The sequence below is a fragment of the Jaculus jaculus genome, chromosome 5 (assembly GCF_020740685.1).
Source record: "Jaculus jaculus isolate mJacJac1 chromosome 5, mJacJac1.mat.Y.cur, whole genome shotgun sequence".
Taxonomy (NCBI): Eukaryota; Metazoa; Chordata; class Mammalia; order Rodentia; family Dipodidae; genus Jaculus; species Jaculus jaculus.
In genome coordinates, this window is record NC_059106.1 from 11,452,002 (window position 1) to 11,464,037 (window position 12,036).

Below are 12,036 nucleotides of genomic sequence, written 5' to 3' on the forward strand. Positions count from 1 at the left end.
GTTACTGGATAATCTAGGGTATTATCTTTCATCTCTTTTAGCCTCATTTCCCCCACCTATAAAGTGTGGTAGCATGGCCTTACAGAGATTTGGAAAGTAAAAAATGAAATGCTTCATGAAAAACACTTAACACAGTTTCTAATACATTGCAAGTGCTTGAAATGGGTAATGTGATTGTGGGCTGCTTTAATTACCATTACCATATCTATAAAAACATGTATTGATGAGATTTGTGAAGCACATGCAGGTATTATTTTGCAACAGAAAAGATCCTTTTAAAAGGGGGCCAGGGGAGATGACTCAGTGGATAAGGTGCTTGCCATGCAAGCCTTGGTACCTAAGGTCAGATTCCACATAAAGACAGATGCTACCATGAGGATACGTAATTCGATTATGCCTATTGCAAGAAAGGAGGCAGAGACAGGAGGATCTTTCCAGAAGCTCATGGGCCAGATAGCCTGGTGAACTCTGGTAAACAAGGAGAGAGCCTGACTCAAACAAGATGGGAGGCAAGGACTGGTATCCAAGTTGTCCTTTGAGCTTCTCAAGTGCACTGCTGTGGCACACACAACACATGTGCACACACCAAAAGTGCCTCTTTCAAAAATACAGGCAGGGATGCCACCTGTTGTCGAGAGAGGACACACAGAGCACCGTCCCTGGTCTGCTCTGAGGACCAGACTTCATGAACTCTTCCTAGGGAGAGTTACCGCTGCATGGCCAAGTCAACCCCGAGCATGGAGAGCTGATGCCTGGCCAGGGAGAGTGCCCATCCCCTGCTGGAGGCTGGATTTCAGAAGAGCTTGGCTGATCCACTAGTGCTGCTCAGGGCTGGAGGCACACCTGTTGTGGTGGTTTGATCAGGTATCCTCCATAAACTTAGGTGTTCTGAATGCTAGGTTCCCAGCTGATGGAGATTTGGGAATTGATGCCTCCAGGAGGGAGTGTATTGTTGGGGGCAGGCTTATGGTTGTTATAGCCTGTTTCCAAATGCCATTATTTGGTATACTCTCCTGTTGCTATGGTCCACCTTACGTTGTCCAGGGGGTGATGTCCACCCTCTGCTCATGTCATCGTTTTCCCTGCCATCATGGAGCTTCCCCTTGAGCCTGTAAGCCAAAATAAACCTCTTTTTCTCCCACAAAAAAAAAAAATACAGGCAGGGAGTGGTGGTGCACTTCTTTAATCCCAGCACTTGGGAGGCACAGGTAGGAATATCGCCATGAGTTCAAGGCCACCCTGAGACTACATAGTGAATTCCAGGTCAGCCTGGGCTAGAGTGAGACCCTACCTTGAAAAAAAAGATAAAAAAGAAGAAAACATGGCATTTGAGGGCTGAAGAGGTGGCTTAGTGATCAAGGTGCTTGCCTGTGAAGCCTAAGGACTTTGGTACAATTCCCCAGTACCCATGTAAACCAGATGAACAAGGTGGCACATGTGTCTGGAAGCCCTGGTGCGCTCATTCTGCCCCCCTCTCTCTCTCTCTCTCTCTCTCTCTCTCTCTCTCTCTCTCTCTCTATATATATATATATATATATATATATATATATATATATACATATATATTATATATATATAATATATATATATATATATAATAAGTAAGTAAATAAAACATGGTGTTCAATTATCTTTGCTTTAAGCTTATATCCAAAGAAGGAAATGGCTTTCTTGTAGCTTGTTCACATTTGTGGCTTGGGTACAAGTTTTCTGGGAGAGGTGCAGAGCGCAGGAGCTGCCACTAGAGGGCTCTGCGGGGCCCAGGAACCTCCCATGCAGTGGGGGGTGTCACCCTTGAGAAGCCTCGGCCTCTTGGAGACTTGGCCTTTCTCTTCATCATGACTGTTCAAGAGGACAAGTAAAGAACCTTAGGAGAGATATTTATAGGAGCCACTTCCTCCAGACACCTGGGGCTATGCAGGTGAATGTCACCAGAAATCACTGTTCGGTGGCTAGCCACAGGAATCCTAATGTGTCAGGGTACCGACCGGGTCACCTGTACATGGGATGAGAATGACATCATACATGATACATGAGACATCATACATGAGTTTGAGACAGGCTCAGGAACTCTGAGAAAGCAATGAATGGTCAGAAAACCCACCTTGACCCAGGGAGATGGCTCAGCGGGTGGTGCTTGCTGAGCAATTGTACCTTAGTTCACGGCTCTGGAACCCGCAAGAAGCTGAACACGGCACGGGTGTCTGTAATCCCTACACAGGATGGGAAGCTGAAATAGGAGTATGCCACAGAAGCCCCCGGGCCAGCTGTCCTGGCAAACACGCAGTGAACCAAGAAAGACTCAGCCTGAAGGTAGGTGAGGACCAACCACCCCAGAGGTTGTCCTCTGTCCTTCATAAGTGTGCTGTGGCATGCACACACACACACACACACACACACACACACACTCACAACCCCACCTTAAGTCAGATTCCCCAATGGACCAAGGACACGACCTGAGGTTTGGGCAAGAGTGCATGAGAGCCCATTAGTTGGAGCCGGTCAGTTCTAGGGCTGCAGGAGCCCTGTGAGTCCCACCTGCAAGCTGGTGGAGCAGGCACTCCTGATGATGGACTGTAAGGGCCCAACAGAAAACGGCAAGCACCCTCTCTAGACTCAGTGGTCGCTGAAGGGCGTACCCCGCTGCTTTTGGAAAATGTCCATTTATTTGCGATAAGCGGGAAGGAATACATGGGCACACCAGGGTCTCTCGCCACTGCACACACATGAGCCACTTTGTGCATCTTGGCCTTGCGTGGGCACCGGGGACTCAAACCTGGCTCAGTGGGCTTTGCAAGCACATGCCTCTAAGGGCTGAGCCATCTCCCCAGCCCCTTCCTGCGCTGCCTTTCAACAAACACCATTGGCCAGTAGCGCATAGTCCTGAGGAGCGAGCGGGGCCCAGTGAGGCTGGTGTCTCCAGAAACAAACGTCCAAAGAGGCAGATGTAGTAGGAGCCTGGGACTTGGTCTCACTTCCCAGGAGTTTGGCCTCCGCAGACTGCATCCTTGTTTCCTGGTGGTCGCTTGGCTACTGCGAGTTTTGGGTTTTATTCCTCGCCTCCCCCCGCCCCCAAACCGAGCTGCCCTGGGTCCAGAGACAGTGATCTGCCTGTAAGCCCCTAAGAAGCCACTGCCAGTACTGGAGATCCCTTTCCGTATTTCTCACTCCTGTGTGCCACTCCTGGTCCTCCCAGGGCCAGACGGAGAGCCAAGCACCTGCCTGGCTCAGCTGGTTAAAAACTTGGGGACTTTCCGCCGAGGGTCTCCCCGCAATGCTCGGCGAAGGGGCTGGTGGGGTGAGGTGGGGGGGGCGCTGAGGCTGCAGTCGGGGCCGGGCCGGAGCCCCGGGGAGGGCCGAGCGCAGGGCAGGGCCGGGCGGGCCCGCGGGGCGGAGCAGGTGAGGCGGGCGTGGGAGCGCACTTGGCCGTGACGTTGGAGTTGCAGCGCGCGGAGCCGGAGGCGGCGCGGCCGGGGGATGCGCGCGGCGGGGCGGCCGCCGCAGTGAGCCGAGCCGCGGCCACCGCAGCCGGGGAGGGCGCGGGAGGAGCGCGGGGCGGCGCGGGAGGCCGAGGGCCTGGGCGGGCGGGCGGGCGGGCGCGCAGCCCCGGCCCCACCATGTAGCGAGCGGCGGCGGCGCTCGTGCAGGCGGCCGGCTCACCATGAAGAAGCACTCGGCCCGGGTGGCCCCGCTCAGCGCCTGCAACAGCCCCGTGCTGACCCTCACCAAAGTGGAAGGTAACGGCGGCCCGACGCCCCCGGAGGTGCCTGGGCGGGGGCGGGGCGGGGGCGGCCGCTGGGGACGCGAGCCGCAGTGCGGGGATCCGGGAGGACCTGGAGGCTCTGCACCCTCGCCACCTTCCCTGCCAGTGCCCAGGCTCATGCCCGCAGCAGAGAGGGCGACCAGGGGCTAACCAGTGCGCTCCTCTCAAGCTCTCTCTCTCTCTCTCTCTCTCTCTCTCTCTCTCGATGGGAAACAAGCCTCTTGCATGTTTCTCTCCGTGTCTTTCTGCACCTCTCTCTACCTCTCTGTGTCTCTATGTGTCACTCTCCCTCTCTCTCTCTCTCTCTCTGTCCTCTGCTAGGGTGAGGAATATGTCTCTTGCACCCCACCCCCGGAGGCACCCAGACATGCTGCCCACGGGTGGTGGAAGCTTGGACAAGGGACACCATTACCAGCTCCGAAGCCAGCCCTGACCCCTGTCCAGCGCCATGGGGATGGGCGGGGTTGGCAGGTGAGGGCACTCCCCCCTACACACACACCTATAAACATGTTCTTTCTCAGGGTGATGGAGGAGAGGGCGTCTGTGGGCGCCCCCAGAAAGTATCCTCACCTTGCATGTCCTCCGTCCCTTCAGCATGGAACTGCAGGGATGAGAGAGAACGAGAGGGGGTGGTAATGCCTTATTGAGACGTTGCCATTCTGCTGTCCTGAAAGGGACCTCACTTTTCAATAGGAAGGGGTCAGTGAATTAAGCTCGGTGCTTAATTCGTCCTCTAGGGGACAGCTGCGGAAGGGCTAACTCCCTAGAGCTGACCAACCTGGCCAGCAGGAAGAAGTAGCCCCCAGTTCTCGGCTCAGCAACCCCCATCCAAATCCTCGTTGACTAAGGCAGCTGTGTATCCAAAAGACTGTGGTTTGTACGTGGGGCCTCTGCTGGCCGATGAGGTCCCTCCAGCTCACCTGTGAGTCTCTGTTGCTTTAAGTCCAAGGACCAGTTGGGGTGAGACAGGCTGCCAGGCTAGCTGCTCCCAGTTTGGTGTCTCCCCAGAGGCCTGCCTTTGCCCTTCTAGTATCTGCACGTGAGGACCAGAGGGGCAGGCAGACGGGTCCAAGGTCTCCAGCCAGCAGCTGTGACGTGGGAATGGGATCCTGAATCCTCGGGTCTCAGAATGTCTGTGTGCCACTGTTTTCATCATTTTCTGTCTTTCCGTGGCCGTCTCCTCCCTTGCAGTCCTAGTCTCAGGAAAGGCTTGGCACTGGTCGTCTGCACCAGAAGTTAACAGAAAGATCTTCTCAGGGGTGGTAGAGTTTCTAGGTCTCCTGTGCACACGTGGAGTTGGGGAGGGGAGGACTGGCTAGTTATGTTCCTTGGGGAAGCTGGGAGTGTCCACTCATTCAAGATATCACCTCCGCCTTGGAGTAAGGCAGGCTGGCTCTTCTGTACAGCACCAGGGCAGCCTCCTGGCCACCCTTAGCCCACTTTGGGCAGGACAGGTCCGAGCTCACTGGGAGAGGTGCTGCATGAGCTGAGTGAGATAGCCTCTGAAGTGAGTGGTAGAGCAGGCACAGGTGGTCCCCACGACCACCCCTGGAAGTTTGAAAATGAAGACACCCCTTCCCATTACCGGGCTGCTTCGGGGTGAGCTCAGGTCCCCTTTCACACGGACACAGGCGACTCCTTCTTCATGGGCATTTCCGTATACGTGTCTGTGAATGGTGGCAAAGTGTGTTGAATGAAGATTGGCCATCAAGACTGTCCATTATACAGTAAGGCTTGTGGACATCATGAACAGTGGACCTCAGTTTCCTTGGCCGTAAAGGAGGAAAGACACAACCTCCCTCAGCAGACTGTTGGGGAATGGAATGAGGCAAAGGAGAGTGAGAAGACCTGGCGCTTACCTGTATACCTGGCTCATCCTCCAGTGGCCGATTGGCTTATTGGACAAGCTTCTTGCTGCTCTGCATGTGTGGCACGGGGTAGAGAAATACCTACTGAATTGCTGACTTGCTCCCAGGTTCCTTCTTTGCTGGGAGACCTGCATGGATCTCAGTCCAAGCCTGCAGGCCAGGGCCTGACAAATCTAGTCTTTCCTATGCCTAAGCTCATATAGAGTGACCCCCCCCCCCCCAAATCTGGATCTTTTCCTTGGTGTTTTTGTTCAGCTTAAGTTTTGATCTGTTTTTCCAAAACCATTTGCATCCTGTGTGCATTTCTCGGAAGTGTTGAATCATTGTTTTGCCATCTATGCACAGGGCAAGGTGGTCTCCACACCGGGGCTGTTTGTACGTGAGTGGCAGACAGGCAACAGGATGGAATGCAGCCGGCAAGGAATATTTATTAGCTTGTGGAGTGTGTCATCTAAGGGGAGGCAACAGCCATGTGGTACATATAAAACCAAAATAGAAAATGCAGTGCTTCGTTGAACTCAAACACCGGAATATGGGCAAGCTGACTTCATTTACTCAACACATACTCTATCCATCTGTACCTTTTTTCCTGTGATAGTTGAGCAAGGCCCTGAGAATGCAGAAATGAACAATGTCAGCTTCATTATCTTGAAATTTCAGTCAGAAAGAGATAGTCAGATAGAGAAATGATTGAATAAAAGGTAGAAAGTTCTGGTATAGCACTAAGAACAAAATGTCACAGTAAAACCAAAAATTGAGCAATCTGAGGAGGTGTTACTGAGGAGGAAGGTTTCTAAGAAGTAGGCCTTCTGGGAAGGAAAGTTTTAAAGAGGGGGGAGTCTTCCAGAGGAAGAAGCATTTCAAAGGAAGCATCTTAAAAATATTTTATTTGTATTTATTTATTTGAGAGAGACAGAGAGTGAATGAGCACGCCAGGGCCTCCAGCCACTACAAACAAACTCCAGATGCATGTGCCACCTTGTGCATCTGGCTTATGTGAGTAATGGGGAATCGAACCAGGATTCTTAGGCTTCACAGGCAAGCGCCTTAACCACTAAGCCATCTCTCCAGCCCTGAAAGGAAGCCTTTCTGAGAAGTCCTTCTGAGGAGAAAGACATTCTGAGGAAAAGTCCTGAAGAGATCTTTCTGGGAGGAAGCCTTTTTCATAAAACCTTCTCAGGAGAAATTCTGAGGAGGAAGTCTTTCAGTGCAGAGGCCTTTTTAAAATTTTTTTTTGTTTATTTTTATTTATTTATTGGAGAGCAACAGACAGAGAAAGAGGCCGAGAGAGAGAGAAAGAATGGGTGCACCGGGGCCTCCAGCCACTGCAGATGAATTCCAGACGCATGCGCCCCCTTGTGCATCTGGCTAACATGGGTCCTGGGGAATCGAGCCTTCAACCGGGGTCCTTAGGCTTCACAGGCAAGCGCTTAACCACTAAGCCATCTCTCTCTATCCCAGTGCAGTGGCCTTTTAAAGAGCCTTTTTGTAAAGCTCTTTTAAGGAGGCCTTCCTAAAGAGAAGTCCTTCTGAGGATGCCTATTTTTTTTTTTTTGAAGCAAGCCCAACAGACTGGCCATTTTTAATGATTTTTCATGAGAGAGAGAGAGAATTGATGCACCAGGGCCTCCAACTACTGCAGTCAAACTCCAGATGCGTGCGCCCCCTTGCGTGCACGTGCGACCCTGCACGCTTGTGTCACTTTGCGCGTCTGGCTTACATGGGACCTGGAGAGTCAAACATGGGTCTGTAGGCTTCACAGGCAAGTGCCTTAACCACTTAGCCATCTCTCCAGCCCTGAGTAGGCATTTTTGACAGAAGGTCTTAAAAGCCTTTTAAGGGAGGCATTTCTGAGGAGGAGTCCTTTTGAAGAGGAGGACTTTCTGAGGAAGAGGCTCCTGTGAGGAAGAAGACTTCTTGAGGAGAAAGGAACTTCTGAGAAACAGATCATTTGAGAAGAGGACTTTCTCAAGAGGCAGCCGTCCTGAGGAGGTGTTACCACAGAGGCTGGGGGATGTGAGAAAACGTGTCAGGCACAGAGGGAAGACGCTACTTCAGTCAGAAAGAACAGCGTGTACACAGGCTTGGCCAGGAAAAGCCAGGAGAGTGGGGCTGGTTTCTGGTAGGAGTTGAGGCTTAAGAAGTGGCTTTTGGCCAGGCTGAGGCTTCTGTCATCTCTAATAACATCTCTTGTTTTCATATTCTTTTCCTGGCTTTCCTAACAGAAGATGCTGAATATTGATCAGTAGCACATCTCCATCAGAACAGCAATTACTACAATCATCTATACTCACAATCAGCTAATTTATGTTCAATGAAATTGTGTTCAATGGGAATTAATAGTTGAAAGCAGTACAGTGAAGTCCCCTGAGAGTTTACAGACAGTGCGGTGGGAACAGGGAAGGCTTTAGAAGGCTGGTTTAGTGGCAACCCTCACATGGTGATTTTGCCTAGTGATTAAAGCTCTCTGGAATCATTTTTCTTGTGTAAAGTTGGGGTGACGTTACAATAGGAATAATAGTTTTTGTTGTGGTTGTGGGGCTTTGTTATTGTGATTCTTGTTTGGTTTGATGAGAAGCTGGTGGTGGTGGTTATGGTGGTTGTTTTTTTTTTTTTTTGTGGCAGGGGCAGGAGTTGAAGTAGGGTCTCACTCTAGCTCAGCCTGACCTGGAATTCACTCTGCCGCCTCAGGCTGGCCTTGAACTCACAGCAGTCCTCCTGCCTCTGGCCCCTGAGTGCTGGGATTAAAGGTGTGCACCACCCTGCCCAGCGTGGTTAGTTGGTTTTTTGAGGCCTGGTCTCGCTGTGTAGCCCAGGCTAGCCTTTAATGCATGGTCTTCCCACCTCAGCTTCCTGAGAGCCGGGATTACAGGTGTGCACCATCATGCTGGGCCTAGAATAATAGTTTTGTTAAGGAATGCCTACCATGCTGTTTTGTGGAATCTTTTCCCATTGCCTTTGCGCCCCTCAAGGCAAGGCTAAGCATCGTTATTGACTTTACAGGTTAGGACTGTTTACACAAGGTCAGGGGTGTGGGAAGCGAGGGGCCTGTCTGCCGGTGCAGGTGACCTTCCCACTTCCACATTTCACCTGAGGAAGAATGAGAGCTGCATCAGCCTGAGGCACCGAGTAGCTACTCAGTGAGCTCGGTGTGTTCCTGGGTGTGACACCGCAGCCCGGGTTCTCAGGACCTGTGTCTCCTGGCCACGTACCCAGTGACTCTGACGTGAAGTCACCTGGCTCACTCATCTCTGCCTCTCGGTGTGATAGTTACTTTTGCTTTGCTGTGACCAGAAGCAGCTTATGTGGGAGGAGGGGCTTACATAGGTTTGTGATTTCAGGGGGTTCAGCCTATGGATGTTTGGCCCATGCACCCCAGCAGGAGGATGTCATTGTGTAAGACAGCTGTTCCCATCACTGTTCACGGGAAGCAGAGTGGGAGTTGGGAAGTAGCCAGAAATGCTACGCCACTTCCTTTAGCGAGGTCCCACCTCCCAAGGTTTCCAGAACCTCCCAAAATAGTGCCACCGACTGGGACCAAGCATTCATGAGCCCACAGGAACGTTTTCTGTTCAAACCACAACGCTAAGGTCTTGCTCATACTGAAAAATGTTAGTTATCATACCATTTGTAGATCCAGCGCTATTGACCCAATCTGAATGGATTCTTGAGAAATGAATTGACAAGAGTGTCCCTGTAGCCAAAGATACAAATCTTGGCTAATCCTAGGCCAGAACTTTCAGAGACAAAAGTCAATTATGTATTGGCCAAATCTATCTATAATATGTGCAAGCAACTGAAACAAATGTTTTTGAGGATTCTAAGAGGCACAAAAAACAACCCTGCTCCAAACTTAGTCTCCAGACAAGTGGGAAATGTCGGAAACGCACACAGGTAAAGAATACCTGTTGAATTGTTTTTTTACTTCCATGAATGTATAAAATAATGAGGCACTTCAGCAAGGCTCTGCTCTCACTACCGTTACCTTCCTCTTGACGAGATGACACAATACGACAGGACTCTTTCCTACAAAGCCCAGATGTGGCCACAGGCCTTTCTTTTCTTAAGAAAGTTACTTTTTATTTTTATTCTTTGAAATATTTTTATATTTATTTGCAAGCAGAGAGAGAGAGTAGGGACTTGCTGGAGCTTCTAGCCACTACAAACTAACTCCAGATGCATGTGCCACCTTGTGCATCTGGCTTTACACAGGTACTGGAGAACGAACTGAACCCTGGGCCAGCAGGCTTGGCAACCAAGTGCCTTTAACTGCTGGGCCATCTCCCCAGCCCAAAAACCTTCCCCAGGTTCCTCTCACCAGGTGAAGGTGATCAGTATCTAGGCACTTGGATTGCCTTTCCTGGGAGTGTGGTCATGGAAAGCGCTGTGGCCTTGGCCCCTGGCCATCATACTTGGGAGCGAGGAAGACAACATTCCAATACAGAGAGCCTCATCGCCTAGGAGAGCTGGGAGAAGGTGGAATGGCCCAGGCTGCTGGGACCACAGCGCGGGTTCAGTAAAGAAGCAGGGCGAGAGAGAGGTTGAGGCAGACACTGATGCACCCTGATTGCTGTGCTTCACTGGGAGAGAAGATTGAAGCAGGGAGCCAAGACAAGAAGAAAGGCAACATCTGCATCTGAGAAAGTGACAGGTGACCTCAGCTCAGACTGAATGTGAACTCTGCTCCATCAGCCACAAATGCTCCTCGACAAAGTGTTTAGGGGAATTAATACTGCAAACCAGTGTAATAAGGGTCAGTTGATATAAGATCCTTTTGTTTTAGTTCAGAGTGCGTGTGTGTGTGTGTGTGTGTGTGTGTGTCCAAGCACACATGTGTATCATTTTGAGGCTACAGTGAAATATGTTTGGGGGGCTGGGGAGATGGCTCCGTGGGTAAAGTGCCTGCCATGTAAGCTTGAGGATCTTATTTCAGATCCCCAGTGCCCACATAAAATGCCACGTGCACCTGTAATCCTGTAGTCCCGCTGCTGTGAAGGCAGAGCAGGACAGTCCCCGGGACTTGCTGGCTAGCTGGTCTAGTCCAGTCAGTGAGATTTGAGTTTAATGAGACCCTGTCTTGGAAAGTAACATGGAACGTGATCAAGTAAGACACCCAACCTTGACTTCTGTCCTCCACACATGTGCCCATACATGTGCATGGGTACTCACACACGTGCATACCCACACACACATGAACATGCGTACATACACAAGTTTGCCAATTTGAATCTAGAGGAGACAAAAAGGAAGCTACTATGGCCGTTGAGGCCCAGGCTAAAGGCTTAGGTCAGAATTGACATGGTTTCCTGCTTGCCATGATCCCTTGACCCAGGCTGCCTGGTTCGGCACTCACAGCGTCCCTTGCGTAGTTCCCACTGTGCACGTGGACACGGAATCCTGCTGTCCACCTCGTATGTGAGATACTGGAGGAAGAAAAGAAATCTGAAAACTGGGCCAAAGAACCAGATAATAATGGCGCCATGGAAACCATGGGCAGAAAATGAAGGAAGAGGGCGAGTGATGTGTCAGCTGCTTGCCAGAAGAGGGAAATTTACAGAAAGTTTTAAGTGGGTGCCAGCCAGCCAGCCAGCCAGATGGCAAGGGTGAGTTGTCTAACTTGGAGAGAGAAGGCAGGTGCTGGCCGGACATTGTAAGGGGCTCAGCTGTGAGCAGCGTGGGAAATTGGGCCACGTTAGGGGGAAGGGCATGGGGGTGGCTCCAGAACACTGGGCAGTTGCCACTGGAGCCAGGTGACAACTGGCATGGCAGAGAAGGGCTCGGGAGGAACGCGCCAGGAGACAGGAGGGCCGCTGAGGCTTGGCGCAGCAGGGGCGGTGGCGGGCAGAGGTGGAAGCCAGGGGCCCTGCGCCGGAGCCTGGTCTTTGTGACGTGGGAAGTGAAGTCTGCTGAAGGTGATGGATGGGGACTGGAGGCTTGAAGAGGTGGGAACCAGTTCAGAATAGCTCTGTGGAGAGAGCCAAGAAGAGATTTAATTCTTAAAAGCCTTTTTGGCGAGAGACTTTCCCACTGGTTAACGCATCTCACAGCTCTGGGGAAGGGTCCAGAAGAAGGAACACGAGTCTTCCTTTCCTGTTCTCCCACTTGCTAATTCATGTATCAGACAGGTTGCCTCTCCTCTCGGGGCCTGGCCTCCTCTCTCCTCCTGTATTAAGTCTTCCATCGGCTCTTTGATCAGCAACGTGCCGCGAGTGCGTTAAGCTCACTCATTAGCAGAGGTGGGCAAATCTGATTAAAGCCCTCCACTGGCCATAGCTGAAGAGTGAGCTTTGAGGGACTGAGGCGGGGATCATAGGGGACTGAGAGCATGTGCAAGCATGTGTCCGTGTGTATCTGTGCATATGTCCATGTGTGTGTACTTCGGGGGATGGTTGTGATCATTGAGCA

At 51.4% G+C, this 12,036-nt stretch overlaps 1 protein-coding gene across 2 annotated transcripts in view; it reads left to right on the plus strand.

Annotated features, from left to right (window-relative positions):
• Positions 1-12,036, plus strand: part of Slc35f3 (solute carrier family 35 member F3) — a 256,842-nt gene that overhangs the window by 158,450 nt on the left and 86,356 nt on the right. The window contains exon 1 of one of the 2 annotated variants that reach the window (XM_045150223.1): positions 3,662-3,737. The exons of the other annotated variant lie outside the window; for it this stretch is intronic. Coding sequence (XP_045006158.1) covers positions 3,662-3,737 — 76 coding nt within the window. Of the gene's footprint in view, positions 1-3,661; positions 3,738-12,036 lie in introns of those variants that run through there. 2 annotated transcript variants of the gene reach the window in all.